The sequence below is a fragment of the Alligator mississippiensis genome, chromosome 2 (genome assembly GCF_030867095.1).
Source record: "Alligator mississippiensis isolate rAllMis1 chromosome 2, rAllMis1, whole genome shotgun sequence".
Lineage (NCBI taxonomy): Eukaryota > Metazoa > Chordata > Crocodylia > Alligatoridae > Alligator > Alligator mississippiensis.
In genome coordinates this window covers 229,826,850-229,850,355 of record NC_081825.1, presented here as the reverse complement: position 1 = coordinate 229,850,355, position 23,506 = coordinate 229,826,850, and the positions used below count along the sequence as shown (strand labels likewise).

The 23,506-nt window shown below is 47.5% G+C and overlaps 1 protein-coding gene across 15 annotated transcripts in view; it reads right to left on the bottom strand.

Annotated features, from left to right (window-relative positions):
• Positions 1 to 12,080, bottom strand: part of GPHN (gephyrin) — a 631,726-nt gene extending 619,646 nt beyond the window's left edge. For 5 of the 15 annotated variants that reach the window (XM_059722869.1, XM_059722872.1, XM_059722880.1 and 2 more), the window contains exon 1: positions 11,929 to 12,079. In XM_059722869.1, the coding sequence (XP_059578852.1) occupies positions 11,929 to 11,992 (64 nt within the window). In that variant the 5' untranslated portion in view covers positions 11,993 to 12,079. Of the gene's footprint in view, positions 1 to 11,928 lie in introns of all 15 variants that reach the window. The other 10 variants (XM_059722871.1, XM_059722874.1, XM_059722877.1 and 7 more) reach the window with 4 other exon arrangements.
• Between the last annotated feature and the right edge of the window lie 11,426 nt (positions 12,081 to 23,506).

Below are 23,506 nucleotides of genomic sequence, written 5' to 3'. Positions count from 1 at the left end.
CATTCCATATAGTCATAGAAATTAAATTACACTAAGTAAAACTGAAAAAATACTTTTGAATGATTAATTATGGAGCCTAGACTGAATGTAAGGGAGGGGAGTTATAACATGCAAAATGTTTTGACTAGATAACATTAAACATGCTATCTCATACTCCTCGAGAGCTCCATAGGAACGAACCTTTGTTGTGTAGACCTCTGGAAACATGAAGCTTTTAACTTGCTAAATGTACAATGAAGTAAGCCATTTTACAAATTTCTGCAAACTTTCTCACTTCACAACTAAATTAGGTATGCATTTAGGAGTACACTCCATTAAATTAGCAAGAAACCTCTACAAAAATGAGCTTCATATTTGCAGAAGAATATCTTCGAAGAGGTCAGAAACAAAATCAGTTGATAAGAGCACCCTGGCAACAAATTTCTACACCTAATGACGTTACTTTTCTATTCACTAAAGGCGGCACCGATTTTTACAGGATTAAAAAAAATGTAAGAATTGACTTCCCCTAATTTATTTTTGTTTTCAAAAAACTTTCAAAAAATAATTTAGCTGTAGATAAAGACCAAGTCTGTAATACTTCACCCAAAGGGTAAACCGTTTCAGAAAGTCAAGCGCCTACAGGCAGGCACAGGATGGAAACATTGAAGTCATATCTAGGTACTTGAAACATATAAGCTCAAAATGAGAACTAGTTTTCATTTGAACAGCTGAAGTAACAAGGACTACACTGTTACTGTTTGTTTTTTAGCCCCCATACCCTCCATTTTTTGTTGCTGCTGTTTGTATTCTGGACTTCATGTAAATCCAAAAATGTTCTAAACGTGGTCTTCCTTTGTGGAAAGCTCAGGCAAAAGTGGAAACGTTTGAATTAATAAGCATGAAAGTACCCCTTTTTCCATATATTGCCTTATTAAGTGTTTGTTCTTGAATAACTGAAACAGTGAAATAATGATATTCATTACAAAATCAGCTAAGTTTGAAGTTCAATATATTTTTTAATTCTGTATTTCAAGCAAGGTATTTCAATGTAGAAGTATTTTTTGTTCATTTCTTTCCAGCACATTTGCTCCCATTATCTCAAAATGCAGGTGAAATGCCAATGTGGCTTAACAGCATTCCTAAATGTAGACAGACCTTTATCCTTTCAAAAAAAAAATAAACCAAACTGGTGCTAATGTAATACTAAGGCTGAGAAAGGCTGCTATGTTTGGATATCAGTTTTCTGTAAGCTGGGCATTAAACAATATGGACTGATCAGTTTACTCTGACATCATTAAAACAAAAAGACCAGCCATTTAACTAAAGCCACTTTCCTTACTCTCCTGAAATCTCAGCATACAAAGCAAGTTTTAAAGTTTATTTTAATTCTACTTAAACTTGAAATCATTTTCCTCCTTCAGTGGAGAAGAGATGCAATTATTATCTTCTGATTACTTCCCTAGGATTATAATTTGGTTGTTTCCCATTCCACTGAATGTCAAACATATATACACACGTGTACTTAGGTGATTCAACACTGATTGAAGAAACATTAAATAGCAGGGTTCGCTGGCCCCTATTTTATGTGGGCAAACGGGCCCTCAGAGCAACAGCTGCCGTCTTCCAAAAAAAATAAAAATAAATTACACCATCATGTAGAAAAGCAATAAATCACTGCTTATGCCATTTATCTCCTGTGACTCCATACCACATGGTCCAAAAGGTAGAAGCAAAGCATGGAAAATGAACCACGAGACATAAGCAGAGAAGCCTGCTTTATCCAACTGCTTGCAGTTCTGACCCTTTTGCATATTGTGACCCTCCCATGCTACAAGAGAAAAGTTTTCAGAGCCCTATAGCCGCCATATAGATATAAAAACAAAGAATCATTCCTTTCCCAAAACACTGTCATACTACAAAGAGCCCAACTGGACTGTCTGATTAAGATCAGTGAAGACAGAAATTTAGAAGAAAGTATTACTGAAGACAGAAAAGGAGGGAGTCTGAGCATTGAGCAATTGGCAGACAGGAAGATCTCTCAGTTATTATGGGCCTAATACAGAGATGAACCCAAAAACTCTACAGAGAACAGACCTATACTTGTGAAAAAGAAAAACTACTCCTGTCTGTAACATCTAACACACCCTATTATTTCAGCTGAAGAGACAACTAGTAGAAAGGGTTTTTGTGGCAGTGCACCTTTGGGTGCTTGCCACTTTAAGGGCTGAAGCAGGCAGCCGGCAGTGCCTGATTAGGATGGCCATTTTCAAACATAGGCCAGACAGGCAGCGCCAGCCAAGGAAGCAGCACTATCCAGCTCCCTTATGGGATAGAACATCCTGGAGGTAAGAGCAGGAGCTAGGGGGATGGCTTGGAGGCTCCTGGTCCTGGGTAGGACCTAAAACTGCACCCTGACAGGGTAAGGAGGCCTGGTGGGGCTCCTTGTGGTGGGGGAGCCCCCAAGAAGTGCCAGGACCGTGAACCTCCTTGGTGGAAGGTGGGTTGGGGCGCCTTAACTCCAGCCCCACCATCTGGAGGGTAATAGTGCGAGCAGGGGGAACAAGGGGGGCCAGGTGTTTTATTAGTGAGAAACCTGAGCCCAGCAGGGATGTGAGATCCCAGAATGGGTAGCTTGTGGAGCATAGTGTGAGGGCCCACTCAGAGTAGGGTGCAGTAGGGGGTGCCTGAAGTACTGAGTGTGTTGGGATGCAGAGTAGGGCTGCGAGAGTGGTTTGAAGGACTGCACCAGAGGCGTACCGAGTAGGGCTGCGAAAGCGGCTTGAAGGACAGTACATGGGCCAGCCTCAGTAGTGTGAGCATGAGAGCAGTTGCCTGGTGAGGGGTTTGGCACAAGGCTAGGCCACGTAGAGTAGGGGAACTCGTGGGAACTGAAGGACCGTGCGCTATGGCCAGGGTGCAAATAGCGAAGCCTGATGGCCCAAGAGGGGCTGCTCAAGAGGAGCAAGGGCAGTAGAGTATGGCCCAGTAATAGGCGGTATGCCAGAGGACCCTGTGAGAGTGGGGTGCAGCGTGAATGTGAGAATGAATGGAACCCAACCTATGGACTGAGTTTGCTCTGGTCTCAGACCAGGGACCAATCATAATCAGGATGCCACGAAGCATGGGCCCTGGTATAGGGAGGGTCAGAGCCATGGATAGCACCCCCTGGCATCAGGGCAAGGAATGGGCAGCCTCCCACTTAATAAATCTAGTTAACAATCAAGTCGTGGCAGGTGAGTCAGGGCAGACTGCCCTAGGCAGGTGGGTGGGCTGCTTTGGGATGCAGCCTTGAGTTTGCCCCCTGTCAGTTTTATTTAAAGATCAGGGAGGACCCTGGGAAAAGCCACTGGCTTGAACCTAGTTCTCAGAGGAAAGGCTGCTGAAATGCCTCTTTTGTTATGTGGGTGTTGGCTGTAGCAGTGTTGGTCTCTAAGGATGTATGCAGACAGTGTTTTTTGGTTAAATGTGGTATCTTTTATTAGACCAACTAAATAGTTGGAAAACTTGCAAAAACATTTTTTCCAACTATTTGGTTGGTCTAATAAAAGAGATCACATTTACCCAAAGAAACTTGTCTTTTGTTACATGGATCATAAAGAGAACAAACCAGCTTTAACTGTCACAACCCTTAAGACAATGTGACATTGCACAAGAGCCTGCAAGTAGGTCCTGTCTTTCATCAGACATATTTTTAAGGAGGGGGAGAGCGAGTGAAATCAATGAAAGAGTTCACCACATCCTGTAATAAATGTCTGAAATTCAGGTGAACCAGGAAAATTTGTTTTCCCATTTTGCTTGAAGTCAATCAAGACCTTTATGAATAAGGGCAAAAATAACCGAATCCTCCAGGCTCTTCAAGATAGTTTCTCAGAGAAATCATAAGAACTTGGTCTTTGTAACAGAAGAGACAAGGACAGAGGAAACTGAAACTTTAACTCCAAAGCTGGTAGAATGAGACTTGTGTGTGAAGCAAGTGCTAAACTCAATGACATTCTGGTAGAGCACAGACAATGAATAAGACCAGTACAGTATAGACGTCATAGATTTCATAGACATTAGGGGCTGGAAGGGACCTCATGAAATCATCGGGTCCAGCCCCCCCAGCCATAGGTGGGAAGTCAGCTGGGATCAAGTGACCCCAGCAAGAAATATATCCACCTGTTTTTTTTAAAGAGTCCAGAGTAGGTGCTTGTACCACCTCTGGGGGGAGTTTGTTCCAGACCCTAAACACATGCACCATAAAGAACATTTTTCTTATGGCTAGAAGGTATGCATGTGTGTTCCCCATTTGTTATACCAAGACTTAGATACTTATATATCATACTAAAATACCATTTATTTCAGTTATGTTGAGTCTATCTAGGTATCAACTATCTTGGTAGTTGATATCTTCTACCAAGCAGAGACATAGGATTCTGACCATTTAAGATTCTTATTTCAAAGTCCCCGATGCGGTACTGATTATGTTAATTTTGATAAAATAAATGAGTCCAGAGACTAGAGTAAAGGTGTTAATGTGACCTTATTACTGTGCAATACTAAACAGTTAAACAAAGTTTGAAGTTGAGTACGGAGACCTTGGCCTATTTAGTTACACAGTACCACTTCACATTAAAGAAAGGATTTCTATATCTTTATTAAGAAGTAAGGCAGAACAGTCAAAGCATTTAAAATGTGAAGCATTAATTAATGCCTTAGTTTTAATATTAACACCTATTCTCTTTATTTGTAGGGAGATTTTATGGGGAATAGGGAACAAACGCACTTCCAACTTCTAGATGGTAAACATGGTAACATGTTTTGAGAAAAAAAAGAAAAAAAGTTGAGGTGGGTTGAAGTTGTTGCTGCTGCTACTGTCAAAGCCCAATCCTACATCCCTAAAGACAAGACAAGCACACACAAAAGGTAAGGAAAAGAAAAGGAACAGCAAAGACAGAAGTTGTAGCTTCTGTTTCTGATGCCGATTCTGACTTGCAGGCAAAAGACAGACCTAGCATACGGTCTTATCAGGATGCCAAGATCTGTCTAACTTGTATGAGCTTCTGGATGTTTCAGACATTGCTTTTAGCTGCCTTTTTGGTCACAGACCACAGAGCCACATTGCAAGAGATGAAGCTAAGCCAGATGCTTGCAAAGAGAGAGAGAAAGTGAGTGCAAGAGAGTTCAAATAGGTTGGGGAAAGAAAAGGACAAACAAGGCAAGGATGACGACAAGAACTCAAGCCTCACATTCCATGCATTGTTTAGAACTTTGCCATTTCCATCATCACAGACTATGTCACATGAGTGTGTCCCTCTCCCTCAAGTCAGGACACCTCTCAGAATTTGGAGAACAAAGGACTAAAGGTCCAATAACACAGTGGCAGTAACAGCCACAGCGGTAGAGTTGTCCCCTTTCGATTTACCAGTGCACCCAGATTCAATGGTAAATTATAATCCTCTGTGACAGGCTAGCCATATTTAAAGATCCCCAAAAAAGTGACTGGTGGAACAATCCAGTCTTTCATTATTTTGGTTACCGATTAGACTGAACTTCTAATACACTACACTTTTAGACTATTGATGTTTGGTCCCACACTCTTATTTTCAGACATAAACAGAAAATAGCCTTTGTTATATAAAAATGATTGGCTTCTTTCCACACACACATTTTCAAGAAAAGGTTTAAAAGATTTTACATGGTACCTCAGAACTGAGATGGCTGAAGTCTTTGTACCCCAAATCTAGAAAGTTAGGGTTGGACAGGACCTCAAAGCAGGACCACCTCCAACTACCTCATGCCAGCCAAGGCTTTGTTTACCTAGGTCTTAAAAATCTATAAGGATGGAGATTCCACCACCCCTCTAGGCATTTAGGTAACTTGTTATAGTGCTTTACTACACAGATGTGAGTTTTTCCTGATATCTAACTCAAACTTCCCTTGTAGCAACTTAAGACAATTGCTCCTTGTTCTGTTCTCAGCCACCACTAAGCATAGTCTAGCTCCATCCTCTTTGGAACCATCCTTCAGGCAGTTGCCAACGCTGCTTTGTTGAATCCCCTCTGTCTTGTCTTCTCTAGATTAAATACACCCAGCTCCTTCAGCTTCACCATGTTTCCAAGCCCCCTAACCATTTTCATTGCCCTCCACTGAACTGTGCAATTTGTTTACATTCCTTCTGTAGTGGGGGGCCCAAAACTGGACACAGTGCTCCAGATGTGCCCTCACTGGGCATGTCCACATATGCAAGCATGTGCGCTTGCAGCAGCTCAAATAGAAGCGGTGCAAATTTGAGCCGGGGCTTTTTGCCTCAGTGCATGTGCTCGGACATGCACTTTGTTGTAGAGCAAACCATGCCACGTGGAACAAAATAAGCCTGCCTGGCTCCTCCCAGATCTGTAGCCAGGGGGAGCTAGAGCCTGGGGCCAGCACCTGTGCTGGCCCCATCAGTATAAAAAGCTGTCCTGTCCTGGTCCCAGCAGTATAAAAAAGTGCCTTGGCAAGTAGCTCAGGGCTACTAGCTCTCAGGAGCTGCTGGGCCCAGCCAATTGGTACCTGGGGACACTACCCCTTGTGCCAGCTGGACTGCTGAAGCAGCCCTAAGAGTTCCCTGCACCCTCTACCCACTGCAGTAGTTTGGCAGTGGGAGCTGCTGCCTGGCTGTGACCTGCTGTGTACCTGCCAGACTCAGATGGGGACTGCAGAGCCAGCAGTGGCATCTGCCTCTCTGGGCCAGCTGCCAGTGGACTGTGGTTGCAGTGCTGGCCTCTGTGTGGCACTACTGCCATGTGTGCCCCTGCCCAGCCATCTGGGCAGCTATCGCCCGGAAGATGTTCCAGGTGTGGTGGCCTGCTTTGAACTGACAAAGCATACCCTCCTGGCCCCAGTTGGCCAGGAGGTCAGCCACAGCTAGCTAAGTTCAAGGTGCCAGCTCTGAGCAGGCAGGGCCCTGCAACTGGCCTCCCTAGCAGGAATTCTGGTGTTCCCTTTTGGAAAACTGAAAAATCCCTGATTAAAAAAACCCCCCAAAGTCACTCTGTAAAATACCCCCAAATCCATGTTCCTCCACAAGTAAAACAAAAGACCACTATAAAAAGAGAGAGAGAGAGAGAGAGCGCATGAGCGAGCGAGTGAGCGATCAGTTGGGCAATGTTTTATTGATATATCTACAGTGTTAAAGCAAGTCTCTTATCATAATAATAAAGTGAACTCTAAATACATGTTTCATGAATTCATGAATACATGAATATATATTTTGCTGCCCTCCCACAAGGGGTTCGGCCCCCACACAAGGGCTATGGTCTCCCAACGGGGGGGGGCCTGGCAGGGGGAGGGCAGGGCAAGGCAGGGGTTTGGGGCCTTGGGGGGACTGGCAGGAGGAAGGGCCGGGCAGGGGGTGGGGTTGGGCAAGGCAGGGGTCGGGGCAGGGCCGGGGGAGTGGACAGGGCCAGCAGGGGTCCCCTTCACGGTCCCCTCCCCCAACCCCCCCCCTCCCCCTCTTACTCACCGGCACTGGAGCCCTGATGACAAACATGCGACCTGACTGGCCGCATGTTTCAGCATGAGGGTGAGGGGCCAACCACAGTGATGCTCTGGCAGCCAGAGCATCTCCGTGGAGGACCCAGCCTCCGGTTGCCTCAGGGCACGGTCCCAGACTGTGCCCTGCTCCGCTTTTTTAAACTTCTATTTTTTTAGACTCCTGGATATCCAGGGGTCTAATTTTCTCCCCGTGCTGCAAACTTGCCGAGTGGGGAACATTTTTTCATTCCTGCATGTTTCTGTTGCCCTGTCTAAAATGGTTTTGAGATGGGGCAAGAGGTACATGCGTGCTCATCTGGACGTGCCCATCAGTACCAAATAGAGGGAAGAATCACTTCCCTCGATCTGCTGGCAACACTCCTACTAATGCAGCCCAGTATGCTGTTAGCCTTCTGTGCAACAAGGGCACACTACTGGCTCATAATCAGCTTACTGTCCACTGTAACCCCCAGGTCCTTTTCTGAAGAGCTGCTGCTTAGCCAGTTGGTCCCCAGCCTGTACACCGGTGCATGGGACTGATCTGTCCTAAGTGCAGGATTTTGCACTTGTCCTTATTTAACCTCACAAGATTTTTTTTTTTTTGGTCCAATTCTCTAATTTGTCTAGGTCACTTCAAATCCTAGCCTAAATACTGCATAACATTGTACAGTAGCAGCAGCAGCATGTTATCCCTAAGCCACCTTATTCCATAGCACAATATACCTCTTTCCTTGTTAGGACAGATGATATGACAATCATTATCACTGCTAATGCAAGATAGCCTGCTAGTGTATAGCAGAAGTTCTCAGCCTTTGTGGACTTGAGGCACCCCTCCTTTGACTTGAAATACCCCATCATAACTCTTTTTGAACTGAACAGCACCCCATTTCAAAACCTGATTTATTACAATGCTTACTATCTTGCCAAGAGACCAGACAGTGGGGTTAGGGCCATGGGAAGGCAGGGATTAAACTGAGCCTACATTTATCTCCTCATACCTCATGGCACCCTTCAAAAGACTGTGGCACCCCCAAGGTGTTCGTGGCTGAGAATCACTGCTGTATAGGGGCATCAACTCATGATAATGCCTAGATACTGTGTACATTATTTCCTTTGCCCTGTTAGCCAACTTCCTTGTGCTGAAACTTCTCCTAAAGGTAGATCCCCACCACAGTACTCTAGTATAACTGGCAACTGACATGTTGGTTGTTGGCAATTCCTTGATACAAATCCGACAGTCTCCCAGTAAACAGGGAAGTCATCAGTGAGTCCACAGATGACTGAGGTGGCCAACCCAAAATCCACACATTCCAACTGCTGCAATCGGATCCATCTCCTTCCTGAAATATGGTAATGATTCTGGCATCTCTTGGGTCAATGGGAATCTGACTGCATGTTAGGCCACTAACAGTGGAGTTTTCCAGCCACTTCACTTCCCCTTTATTTTTTTTAATTACAGCAGGAAGGTAGATCAGTTTCTTTCCGCTTCTCCTCCTTGTCTCTGCTATTTACATTCTTTTCCGACAAGCAAAATACCTGAAAGATTACAAAACTGAGCCCTTAATCAAGAGGACTGTGTTAGCTTATTCCCTTGCTTTGCCAAAGGGAAAAATCATAGGCACCTATAAAATGCTGTATTCACCTCATCAGATAGGAGTTAATGTGAATGTTTATTATTCATGACCATTGTATGTGTACCATTAATATATATGATGAGCAATATAGCCAAGTTAGAAAACTGAAATCTAGAAATTAAACTGGGTGATACATTTATCTCTCAACACCAGATTTATACTAAGATATTTTAATGGTGGCAGACTCTTCACATTCTGAAAAGAGAGGGTCTTGAAAGGAACACTGCACAAAAACTACTGAGCATTTATCTGTCCATAAGCCGATGGCATTTCCTACACATGGGGGAAATATGTCCTAAGTTTACAGAAAGCTCTGAAGTTGATAGTTTTGTTATTGTTTATACCTGCCCATCCCACTCTCAGAAGTGAGTATCAAACCCACACCTTCCTGAATAAAGACAGAACAATAAGTGTGAATTAAAGTGTGCAAGTCAGCTTTTACATGTTGTACAATACAAAGGAAATTTATGAATTTCAAAGAGCATCTTAATTTTGAAATGCTGGCCTCTTTTCAAATTCAATTCTTCCTGTCAACCCTTAATTAACAAATACTTTGACAACTCTGCAACATGCAGCATTAATTGGAACAAGAGATTAAGATGCCACTGTTGTATACTTTTTAGTGTGAAATACCCTATCACAGAGATAGCAGAATTCTTATTACTATTACAATTGTCAAACTAAGAGATAAATCAACAAAGTTTATTTCTAAATAGCAAACTGTAAAAAGCAGCACATACTCAACCCGATCATTTACAATAACTTTATCCTGAAAACCTACTTGAGTGTAATTGAAGTTACAAGATCAGATATTCAGTTTAGCTATCATTTATTACTGAACTATTTTCAATCTGTAAAATAAGTAAAAGCAGCTGAGAGCACCTTTAATAAGTTGACTGTTAAGGAGGCATAATCACAAAAACACAGATAACCTTTTCTACTGTAATGCTGCAATACCAATTTATTCTAAATTAAAATACACTGAGTTGGACAGTAATATAAATCTATGTGTTTACGCTGATAAACACATATGTGTGTACTAACTCACATAATTAAATATATGACTACGATATTAATTAGAAAAGCTAAAGAGCCCATGCTATGTTAATTATCTGATTTCTAATTTCTGAATGAGTTTAAATAGCTAAGCCAGAAAAAGTAGTGCTAATATTAAACATTTCTCTTCCTACTCTTATTCTTTGAGACATTAGCCAACATACAATTATTAGTTCACTTTTATGAGAAATTTCAATAGACGGCATACTAAATTTGCTGAACTCACAGCTGGAGAAGAGATAAAAACATCCAGAGGGTGAAAATCCTCAAAATGCAAATATTAACTTTGAAACAATAAGTTGAAATGCCAGAGAAGAGAATGAAGCTCAGCCAATGGCATCCTTTGCAAACAGCACATCTATATAACAGGAGTGCAAGTCTGTGAATGTACACTGGCTAAACTGCAACAGGCAATTAATATTATTAAGTACCCAAACCTCCCTTACCATCGCGGGAAAGAATACTTGAATTCAAAATCATGTCATTAATAAAAAAAGGAGTGCGCTTTGGTTTGGAGGAGGAGGTTTAGTTGAGAAGGGTAAAAGGCCTCCCTCTCATCAAAGTCACAATTATGATGCACAAGTATAAAAATTTAAAGCGAAGCCTGCAAGAATGAGCCTTGACCACTGACACACTATCTGGGCATAACAGACTGCAGCACCACTTATAGCCAAGATCATTTTACATTAAAAAAAAAAAAAAAAAAGGAATTAATAAGAACTTTTCGAAGCCATAAGTCAACAGGGGAAAGACCCGAGCCAGGCAACACAAGGACACGCACAGCATGCAATGAAGGCTCTCTCATTCCCAGGCCCTTCCCTGCACACACCTGAACTTTCGTAAGACACGAGCACCCATGCCTTGGCAGACAAGAACACAAGGTAAAAAAAGCCACTTGCACTTTGACTTTCACACCTTCCCAAACCGGTTGGTTCTCACTGAGGGTCAGGCGACCTCAGCACCGCTCCGGATTTCTGCGCCGCTCCGGCTGAGGCTGCCCGAGGTACCCAGCCAGCCTGCCTGCCCCCGCCCGCTCCCTGCGCTCCGCCGGCGGCGATTTCAGCACCCGCGGCAAGAACAGCGCAGCAGCACCCGGGGGTTTCCCTCTACAGCTCACATTCAGACTCGCTTCCCTGCCCAGGGAGCTTCCGCGGCGGCGCCGGCGGCCACCCGCGTCCCCACCGCCCCCCGGCAACTTTCTGCCAAGCTTTTCGGCCCCCGAGGCCCCTCAGGCGCCGGACGGCCCCTCTCCGGGCTCTGCCCCCCCGTAGCCCGCAACGCGCGGCGGCTCCTCCGGGGCCGGGAGCCGCGCGGTGCAGCAGCCGCCGCATGGCAGGGCCGGGGGAGGGGGGACATGAGAGGCTCATCCGTGCATCAGCGCACGTGCCCGCAGGCCGCGGAGGGGGCGCTGCCCAGATGCCTCCAGGGCTCCCCTCAGCGGGCAAAGGGGTTGGCGGGGACCCCCCCTGCCACTGCCCCCCCCCGCGCACCTGTGGCCCGAGCGAGCGCGCCAGCCCCAACCGCCCGCATGCGGCAGCGGCGCCCGGCTCCCGCGGCCCAGCCCGGCTCTACCCGCCAGGGCTCCCCGCCCTGCCCGGGCCGGCCCGCCCCGGCCCTGCCTGCGCAGCGGCGCCTCGGAGCCCGGGGCTGGCGCGGGGGGGGAGGAGGGGGGGGGGGTGCCCGCGAGGCGGCCGAGCAGCGAGACCGGCCCGCACCACCCGCCTCCCTCCAGCCCGGTCCGGCCCGCGGCCGCCACTACCTGTGAGGACGCCGACGCGGATCTGGTGGTCGTGGTTGGTTAAAATCATCCCCTCCGACGCCATGTTTCCCAGCGCAGCCACCGCACTGCCGGGAGCGAGCGGGCGGGGGGGAGGGAGGGGAGGGGAGGGGAGGGGAGGGAAGGGAGCGCGAGAGCGGCGCGAGCACACTGGGACGGGAGGCGGGGCTACGGTGGGGGGGCGGAGCTGGCGGCACCAGCCAGGCGGTGCCAGCCGAGCATGCGTTGCGGAGCTCAGGCAGGAGCAGTCGAGCCCCGAGCGGTGTCCCCGCCCCCCGGCGTCACCTGTTGTGCCGCGCCGCCTGGCACAGTGTGTGGGGCCGGCGGGGGAAGGGGAAAGCCGCCGGTTCTCACTGTTCTCTCCTGTAAAGGAGAATCCATTTTTCAAGTTTGTTCGTGGCCCTTCCATATAATCTTGCGACCGCTGTTGGGTCGCCACCCGTGGGCTGAGATGCCCTGCGCTAGGCGCGTGTGCAAGGCAGGTGCCACTCACCGGGCCGCTGCATCTGGCACAGCGCCACGCGCCTGCCCTCCTGGTGGTGCCACAGCCGTAGCAGGGAAGTTTGGGGCCGGGGGCTAAGCCCACAGCAGCAGCTGGTGCCGCTGCACGGCCCCTGGTGCTCACGTGGCGCCAAGCTGCAGGGAGGTTTGGGGGTGGGGGTTGAGGTGGCGTTAGGTGGATCAGCCCTGCTGCCCTTTTTTTGTGACTGAATGGCACACAGAGAAGTTCATTGCAGACCGCTGGATCTGCCCTTGGGAAACGAGGGGGGCTCCTCAGGCAGGGGCCTGCTAGTACAGGTCAGCATGCCTCACTCAGGAAACGTGCCTCATAGCTCTGTGCCACCAGTAACAGCTTCAAAATGGGCTACCATGAGAATCCTTTTACTGGGTCAGGGTCAAGCCAAGTATCCTGTGTTGCACAGCTCAGTGTCCCCCCTTGGAGCACTTGTTAGCAACCTCTGCCCCTCACCCCATCCCCGTAATTGCTTTAAGTTGTCCCTAGAAATCAGTTGGCATGCAACCAGTAGCCCCTTTGCACAAGAAGGGGGCTTAACCATGCCCATGTGGGCACATGGCCATGAAATTTCTGTGCGTTAAAAAGGCCTGTATCACACTGGCAGAGAGGCTACTGACAGGGGGAGTGAACTGGGTCTGACCTGGGCTTTTCCCCTCTCTCTCCCACCTGTCACCTCCAGGCTTTAAGATCTAGGAAGTTTGAATTCAGAGGCTATGCCCCTAACTCCTATGCTCATTAGCTACTAATTTCCCTTTATAATAATATGGTTTCTTTAAGAAGCATCCATTATTACATATAGTTCAGATAAATTGATACTCCAGGTAAGTGTATACATAGGTTTTTTTCTGTTCCAAGACTGTGCACTAGAACTGAGTATACTGTACTGCATTTGCAGTTTGATTCCCAGTTTCTTTTTGTCATCGCTGCATACTGTGCTGCATCCACACCTACTGCACTATATTCACCTGCACTCCATGTAGATATGCTATTGCATATGCATACATTGCATTTAAGATATATGGATACTGCACCAGATTCAACCACTCCGATCAACCGTGGACTCACATGTGCTGCATTTTTCCATAATCACGTAGTTTTGGAAGGAATAACATTTCTCATGCTTGTAGGCATAAGGAAATGCAAGACCCTCTCAAGGGCTTCTTGCAGCTTTTGTGTGAAACAGCTTGTACTGGACAGTATTTTAGCCAGGTCGCTTGACTGGACAGACTGCTTGTTTGATCCCATGTAGAAATTCCTATGTTCCTGTACTCCTTAAATTACCTAGTAAATTTAAGAGGCAAGAATTCTTGTGGGTGGTATCTTTTATTGGACCAACTGCATGGTTGGTATTAGTTGAAGATAGGCATTGACCAGCCATGCAGTTGGTCCAATAAAAGATACCACCCACAAGAATTCTTGCCTCTCATATTTCCTGGGCTATCACAGCAACAACATCACTTCAGCACTACCAAAACTCAATATATTTAAGTTACCACAGAGGCATTTCTGGACTCATAATTAAGTTTGGGTTCAGTTTTATATATAAAGAGGGATTAAACTCAAATGGGTTTAATCCCTCATTGTATGTAAAACAGACCCCAGTGTTTCAGGAATAATGCAGCATAACTTCCCCAAATTCGTAGAAACACTAGCTTAAAAGTTTAAAATATTAAACTAATTTCCCTCCCTTAACAGTCATGAGATTGGCTTAAATAACTTTTCCTTTTTTTAACCTTTTTTCCAGTTTGATTTCTGAGTCATGAACTTTTGGGGGAACATGCCTTCCCACAAATTTTATATAAACATCTAGATTTAAAATTAAGAAACACGCATTTAACACAGGCTGTTCAATGAGGACCTCATTTACCGTATCTTAGATTCATAGATGTTAGGGTTGGAAGGGACCTCAATAGATCATCGAGTCCGACCCCCTGCATAAGCAGGAAAGAGTGCTGGGTCTAGATGACCCCAGCTAGATACTCATCTAACCTCCTCTTGAAGACCCCCAGGGTAGGGGAGAGCACCACCTCCCTTGGGAGCCCGTTCCAGACCTTGGCCACTCGAACTGTGAAGAAGTTCTTCCTAATGTCCAATCTAAATCTGCTCTCTGCTAGCTTGTGGCCATTGTTTCTTGTAACCCCCGGGGGTGCCTTGGTGAATAAATACTCACCAATTCCCTTCTGTGCCTCCGTGATGAACTTATAGGCAGCCACAAGGTCGCCTCTCAACCTTCTCTTGCGGAGGCTGAAAAGGTCCAGTTCCTCTAGTCTCTCCTCGTAGGGCTTGGTCTGCAGGCCCTTGACCATACGAGTTGCCCTTCTCTGGACCCTCTCCAGGTTATCCGCATCCTTCTTGAACTGTGGCGCCCAGAATTGCACGCAGTACTCCAACTGCGGTCTGACCAGCGCCCTATAGAGGGGAAGTATCACCTCCTTGGACCTATTCGTCATGCATCTGCTGATGCACGATAAAGTGCCATTGGCTTTTCTGATGGCTTCGTCACACTGCCAGCTCATGTTCATCTTGGAGTCCACTAGGACTCCAAGATCCCTTTCCACCTCTGTGCCACCCAGCAGGTCATTCCCTAGGCTGTAGGTGTGCTGGACATTTTTCCTCCCTAGGTGCAGCACTTTGCATTTCTCCTTGTTGAACTGTATCCTCTTGTTTTCTGCCCACTTGTCCAACCTATCCAGGTCTGCCTGCAGCTGTTCCCTGCCCTCCGGTGTGTCCACTTCTCCCCATAGCTTTGTGTCATCTGCAAACTTGGACAGAGTACATTTGACTCCCTCGTCCAAGTCGCTGATGAAGACATTAAAGAGTATCGGTCCAAGGACCGAGCCCTGCGGGACCCCACTGCCCACACCCTTCCAGGTCAAGACCGACCCATCCACTACGACTCTTTGGGTGCGACCCTCTAGCCAATTCGCCACCCACCGGACTGTGCAGTCATCCACATCACAGCCTCTTAGCTTGTTCACCAGTATGGGGTGGGATACCGTATCGAAGGCCTTCCTGAAGTCTAAGTATACGACATCCACCCCTCCTCCTGTGTCCAGGCATTTCGTAACCTGGTCATAGAAAGAGACTAGATTGGTCAGGCACGATCTGCCCGCCACAAACCCGTGCTGGTTTCCCCTCAGCATAATTTGCCCTGCCGGGCTCTCACAAATGTGAGCCTTGATAATTTTTTCAAAGACTTTACCAAGGATGGAGGTGAGACTGACTGGCCTATAGTTGCCCGGGTCCTCCTTCCTCCCCTTTTTGAAAATGGGGACCACGTTAGCCCTTTTCCAGTCCTCCAGGACTTGGCCCGTGTGCCACGAGCATTCGAATATTCCTGCCAGTGGCTCTGCAATGATGTCGGCCAGTGCCTTCAGCACCCTCAGATGGAGCCCATCCAGGCCTGCTGATTTAAAGGCATCCAGTTCTTCCAAATGACTCTGCACCATCTCAGGATCTACGTATGGAAGTCTGGCGCCTTGCTGCTGCCTCTCTACAACCCCAGTGAGAGACTTGTCGTGCCCCTCACTTAGGAACACTGAGGCAAAGAACTCATTGAGGAGTTCAGCCTTGTCCCCCCTATCTGTTACTAATTGTTTCTGCCCATTTAGCAGTGGTCCTATTCCTCCCTGGGCCTTCCTTTTACTCCCAATATATCTAAAAAACAATTTCTTGTTGTCTTTTACTTGGGTTGCCATCCTCAGCTGCATGGTAGCTTTGGCCCGCCTAACTGCCTCCCTACAAGCACGAGCAGAGGAGGTATATTCATCTTTAGTGATCTCACCCTGTTTCCACTTTTTATGTGCTCCCCTTTTGGCCCTTAGGCTGCCCTGGATTTCTCTGGTCAGCCATGGAAGCCTCCTGGCCTGTTTCCCTTTTTTGCCTCGCTCGGGGATCGTCTTGCTTTGTGCCCGAAGGATCATTTCCTTAAGGCACAGCCACTTCTTGGGCTCCCATCCCTTCAAAAAAAAAATCTTATCCACTGGGATGGGAGAGTTGCCATTCTGTTCCTCTTCGTTGTTGTTCTAAATCATTTTCTCTCCAGGCTTTGTTTTGTGCACTCCTGGAGTCTGCAGCTGGGCACTCATCAGGCCTTTGCACCTGAGCTTCACAGATGGGCCTACATTCTTATAATTTTCCCTTTGACAAGTTGCAGCATTTTCTTTCCGCTGGGTGTCTCTGGCACCTTTTCTGGGCACCAGTTCTCTGTCTGTTATACCTTCCCAGAAATTCAGTCTCACAGCCAAGGTGTCCTGAGGCCTCCGTAAACAGTAGCGACTCTTCAGTAGTTTAAGCACAGCCTTTCCCAGGGCTCTCCCAGCCTCGTTGAAGCTCTGGATTTGCAGTTTATCAAATATGTAAGAGCTGAAGCAAAGATGCACAGGTTTTTAAAGAATTCCTAAAAACAATCACTCTTTAGATAGCATGAAAGATATACAGCCACCTCTAGACACATTGCATTTTCTTGCAATCCTGAAGTATTATCCAGGCTTAACTCAAAATTCAACATCCTTTTCCTGCAGCTCATGACTTTTATGAATAATAAGTCTCTACACCTCAGATCAGCTTGGTTTCACTTTGGTTAGTTTAATAGAAGCAGAGTTCTCTGCTTTATAAAAAACTTTCTCTGGCCTTGCATGTCTGTGGTTTCCTTTTGAGTTCTCCTTCAGCCTCTCAGGCTCCTGCAGCTTCTGAAATGCAGCATTCACACGTACATTCTTAATTCTGTTTGGGAATTTCACACTCTTTGAACCTTCCTTTATTTCAGAAAAAAATGTTTGGACTAGTTTTATTAAGCTTCTTCAGCCATCCCATTACACCAAGGTACTTGCATTTAAATGGCTGACATCAGGATTTAGCAATCATCTGTTGCTCCAAGTCTAGAAGATAATTGACACAGGTCTACCAGTAATGGAATGTGAATTCTACCTATATCAAGGCACTCAGAATACAACAACTTAATATGACAACCAGAATTGTATGCCATACAGATTTTTGGGGTGCAGTGAAAGGAACTCTTAAAGCATTCTGCTACTGCTGTGAAAGGTATGACTGAGGCATTGCTCCCAATTCATCTTGTAAGTGGACACTTGTTCTTTCAGGCTAAGGCAGGAGCATGCAGTTATTTTGGCTGGAAAACTGCTTAAATTTTGGTGAGCTGTCAAGGGCTGCAAGGGTAGTCCCGCCCCTTGACAGGTGCCCTGCCCCCTGGTCACCATCTTGGGTCTGGAAGTCCCACCCCTAATCCCTGACCTTTGCCACTGGAAGTCCCTCCTCTTACCCCAGAAGTACTCCGGGAGTACTCCTACCCACCCCATAGCATGCAGCTCCCCACACTCCCACCCCAGTCCTGGCCACAGGTGGTGGTAGTATGTGGGGCCAGCCCACATACCACCCAACCCAATAACACTCCCGCCTGAGTCCTTGGCTGCATGTGGTGGCAAGGTGGGAGGCCAGCCCCACAACATGCAGCTCCCTGTGCTCCTGCCCAAGTCCCTGGCTGCATGTGGTGGCAGCATGTGGGGCCAGTCCCCACCAGTCCCATAGCATATATTTCATAGACATCAGGGCTGGAAGGGACCTTGCAAGATCAATCGGGTCCAGCTCCCTGCCCAAGGGGCAGGAAGTCAGCTAGGGTCAAAGGATCCCAGCAAGGTAGGCATCCAAATGTTTCTTGAAAGTGTGCAGAGTAAGTGCTTGCACCACCTCTGGGGAGAGTCTATTCCAGGCCTTGGGGACTAGGGCAGTAAAGAAGTTTTTCCTTATATCCAGTTTAAAGTGGTCTTCTAGAAGTTTGTGACCATTGGACCTTGTCTTCCCTTGGGGTGCCCTGGTGAACAGACGTTCTCCCAGTTCCTGATGCATGCCCCTTATGTACTTATAAGCTGCCACCAAGTCACCCCTGAGCCTACACTTCTCCAGGCTGAGGAGTCCCATGGCTTTCAGCCTCTCTTCATAAGGCCTGCTCTCTTGCCCACTGATTACGTGCATGGCTGTCCTCTAGACTCTTTCAAGCTTCTCCATACCCTTTCTGAATTGCAGAACTCAGAATTGGATGCAGTACTCCAGCTACGGTCTCAGCAAGGCCGAACACAGAAGGAGGATGACTTCCTGGGTCTGGTTTGAGATGCATCAGTAAATTCAAGCCAGAGTTGTGTTTGCTTTGCCAGCTGGGGTATTGCATTGGTGGCTTATGTTCATCTTGTGGTCAATCATGACCCCCAAGTCTCTTTCAGTCGTGGTGCTAGAGAGTGTAGCACTATCGAGCCTATAAGTGCAATGCGGGTTTTTCCTTCCAAGGTGGAGCACCTTCCATTTCTCAGTGTTGAATGCCATCAGGTTTTCATACATCCACCTTGTAAGCTTGTTGATTTCGGCCTGGATCACCAGCCTATCCTCTAGTGTGGACACTCTTCCCCATTGTTTTGTGTCATCAGTAAACTTAGCCAGTCTGCCTCTAACACCAGAGTCCAGATCATTTATTAATACCTTAAAGATTACAGGTCCAAGAATACAGCCTTGGGGGACACCACTGGTCACTATGTGCCATGTTGATTTGGTTCTGTCAACTGCCACTCTCTGGGTTTGACCTCAGAGCTAGTTCCCCAGCCATCAGACTGTAGGGTTGTCGAGGCCGCAGTTCCCCAATTTTGCCATGACATCATGGGACACCAGGTCAAAGACTCTTTTAAAGTCCAAATATATGATATCAACCTCTTATCCTTTGTCCAGATGATGTGTCACCTGGTCATAGAAGGAAATGAGATTCGTCCGGCAAGACCTACCCGCAAGAAAGGCGTGTGGGCTATCCCTTGGAATGTTGCCTGTCATTAATGGTTTCTTTGATGATTTTTTCCAAGATCTTTCCAGGGATTAAGGTCAAACTGATTGGCCTGTAGTTTCCCGGCTCTTTCTTCCTCCCTTTCTTGAAGATTGGCACCACATTGGCCCTCTTCCAATCTTCAGGTACCTTGCCCAACCACCACAAGTTCTCGAATATCCTTGCCAGTGGCCATCCTATGATGTCAGCCAGTTCCTTTAGCACTCTAGGGTGCAATCTATCTGGACCAGCTGATTTGTGGGTGTCCAGCCTCTCAAGATGTTCCCTCACAAGGTGTACGCCAATGGTGGATGTATATTCACCCTTTTTCTGGGGATTCTGCATCTTGTCAGGCAGGGTGGTCCCTTTGGGCTGGTGAAAGACTGACACAAAGTAATCATGAAGCAGATTGGCTTTTTCCTGGGTATTGGTTATCAGCTGCCCCATTTGGTTTAGAAGGGGTCCAATGTTGCACTTGTTTTTTTTTCCAACTTCCCATGAGGGCGGGGGAAGCTGTGAACCACCAAACCATGTGGCATCCACAAGGACAGCCCAGCCTGAAGAAAGAGAGCATTGGGAACCTGAAAGCCATGGGGAGGCCAGCACTACGGCACAGGTAAGAAACAAGAAGGTAAGAATCAAAGGGCCCCTTGGGACTCGGAGCGGGGGGGCAGCAAAGGCACCAGTCGCAGGGCTCAAGTGCCTATATACTAATGCTAGGAGCATGGGAAATAAGCAGGATGAACTAGCGCTCCTGCTTGCACTAAACACCTATGACTTAGTGGGGCTAATGGAAACCTGGTGGGATTCATCCCATGACTGGGCGGTACATATTGAGGGCTATAGATTGTACAGAAAGGACAGGGTGGGGAAGAAAGGGGGAGGGGTTGCACTCTATGTCAGTGAGCAATATACATCAACCCTCATCAAGACGGAATCCAAGGATGAGGAAATAGAAGGATTGTGGGTTAGGCTACATGGGGGGCAAGGAGAAAGGGATTTGGTGGTAGGGGTCTGCTACAGACCCCCACATCAAGGGGAAGAAAGATTTTCGGGGCTCCTGAGGCAGCTCTCGGAGACCATAAAAGCTAAAGAGGCGGTAGTCATGGGGGACCTAAACTACCTGGACATCTGCTGGGAGTCACAGACAGCAAAGTACTACAGCTCACGCAGGTTTCTATCCTGTGTACAGGACCTCCACCTGACACAGGAGGTACACGGTCCCACTAGGGGGAATGCCATACTGGATCTAGTATTGGCAACGGGCGATGACATGGTAGGGGACCTCCAGATCGGTAGCCATCTGGGGGACAGTGATCACCTAATAATAGAATTCACCATAAGACGTCGAGTGGGTAAGGTAACTAGTAGGGTGAAAGTGCTAGACTTTAGGAAAACTGATCTCAATGAACTCAGGCGATTAGTCAAGGACGCACTGCAGAGTAGGAGATTTGAAGTGATGGGAGCCTAAGAAGGGTGGCTGTGCCTTAAGGAAACGATCCTTCGGGCACAAAGCAAGACGATCCCTGAGCGAGGCAAAAGAAGGAAAGGGGCCAGGAGGCTTCCCTGGCTGACCAGAGAAATCCAGGGCAGCTTAAGGGCCAAAAGGGGAGCACATAAAAAGTGTAAACAGGGAGAGATCACCAAAGATGAATATACCTCCTCTGCTCGTGCTTGTAGGGAGGCAGTTAGACGGGCCAAAGCTACCATGGAGCTGAGGATGGCAACCCAAGTAAAAGACAACAAGAAATTGTTCTTTAGATATATAGGGAGTAAAAGGAAGGCCCAGGGAGGAATAGGACCCCTGTTAAATGGGCAGAAACAATTGGTGACGGACAGAGGGGACAAGGCTGAACTCCTCAACGAGTTCTTTGCCTCAGTGTTCCTAAGTGAGGGGCACGACAAGTCTCTCACTGGGGTTGTAGAGAGGCAGCAGCAAGGCGCCAGACTACCATGTGTAGACCCTGAGATGGTGCAGAGTCACTTGGAAGAACTGGATGCCTTTAAGTCGGCAGGCCCGGATGAGCTCCATCCAAGGGTGCTGAAGGCACTGGCCGACATCATTGCAGAGCCACTGGCGGGAATATTTGAAAGCTCGTGGCGCACGGACCAAGTCCCGGAGGACTGGAAAAGGGCCAATGTGGTCCCCATTTTCAAGAAGGGGAGGAAGGAGGACCCGGGCAACTATAGGCCAGTCAGTCTCACCTCCATCCTTGGTAAAGTCTTTGAAAAATTATCAAGGCTCACATTTGCAAGAGCCCAGCAGGACAAATTATGCTGAGGGGAAACCGGCACGGGTTCGTGGCAGGCAGATCGTGCCTGACCAATCTAGTTTCTTTTTATGACCAGGTTACGAAACGCCTGGACACAGGAGGAGGGGTGGATGTCGTATTCTTAGACTTCAGGAAGGCCTTTGATACGGTATCCCACCCCATACTGGTGAACAAGTTAAGAGGCTGTGACTTGGATGACTACACAGTCTGGTGGGTGGCGAATTGGCTGGAGGGTCGCACCCAGAGAGTCGTGGTGGATGGGTCGGTTTCGACCTGGAAGGGTGTGGGCAGTGGGGTCCCACAGGGTTCGGTCCTTGGACCGATACTCTTTAAATGTCTTCATCAGTGACTTGGACGAGGGAGTGAAATGTACTCTGTCCAAGTTTGCAGATGACACAAAGCTATGGGGAGAAGTGGACACGCCGGAGGGCAGGGAAAAGCTGCAGGCAGACCTGGACAGGTTGGACAAGTGGGCAGAAAACAAGAGGATGCAGTTCAACAAGGAGAAATGCAAAGTGCTGCACCTAGGGAGGAAAAATGTCCAGCACACCTACAGCCTAGGGAATGACCTGCTGGGTGGCACAGAGGTGGAAAGGGATCTTGGAGTCCTAGTGGACTCCAAGATGAACATGAGTCGGCAGTGTGACGAAGCCATCAAAAAAGCCAATGGCACTTTATCATGCATCAGCAGATGCATGACGAATAGGTCCAAGGAGGTGATACTTCCCCTCTATCGGGCGCTGGTCAGACCGCAGTTGGAGTACTGCATGCAATTCTGGGTGCCGCACTTCAAGAAGGATGCGGATAACCTGGAGAGGGTCCAGAGAAGGGCCACTCGTATGGTTAAGGGCCTACAGACCAAGCCCTACGAGGAGAGACTAGAGAAACTGGACCTTTTCAGCCTCTGCAAGAGAAGGTTGAGAGGCGACCTTGTGGCTGCCTATCAGTTCATCACGGGGGCACAGAAGGGAATTGGTGAGTATTTATTCACCAAGGCACCCCCGGGGGTTACAAGAAACAATGGCCACAAGCTAGCAGAGAGCAGATTTAGATTGGACATTAGGAAGAACTTCTTCACAGTTCGAGTGGCCAAGGTCTGGAACGGGCTCCCAAGGGAGGTGGTGCTCTCCCCTACCCTGGGGGTGTTCAAGAGGAGGTTAGATGAGTATCTAGCTGGGGTCATCTAGACCCAGCACTCTTTCCTGCTTATGCAGGGGGTCAGACTCAATGATCTATTGAGGTCCCTTCCAACCCTAACAACTATGAATCTATGTATCTGAAGAAGGACTTTTTATTTTCCTTGATTTGTGTAGCCAGTTGGAGTTTGGTAACAGCCTTGGCTTTCCTAGTTTGCTCCCTACAAGTGCAGACCAGTGCTGGATACTCCTCCTTAGTGGCGTTTCCCATCTTCCATCCTTTATAAGCTTCTCTTTTTAGACGTAGGAGGTCCATGAGTTCCTCACGAGCCAAGGGGGTTGCCAAGCACTTTTACCACCTTTCCTATGGGCTGGAATGGACTTCCCTTATGTTTCAAGGATTGTTTTCTTAAGGAGCAATCACTCATTATGAACTCCCATCCCTGTCAGATCATGGCCACTCAGGACCTCAACAACTAGCCTCTTGAGCTTATGAACGTCGACTTTCCTAAAGTCGAGGACTTCTTCATTGCTAACTGACTTGCCAGCTTTGTGATGGATAGTTAAAGTGATCAACTTGTGGTCACTGTCTTCCAGCTTCTCTTCAATTCTTAGGTTGCAGACTAGATCATCCCCTTTGGCCAATACCAGGTCCAGCAGCGCCTTACCTCTTGTTGGCCTGTAAAGTTCTTGAGACAGGTAGAGCTCATCCACTCATGTGAGAAAGCTTTGTGACCGATCGGATTTGTCTGAGTATGCTTCCTATGAGATCTCTGAGTAGTTGAAGTCTCCTATGACAACCATGTACCAATAG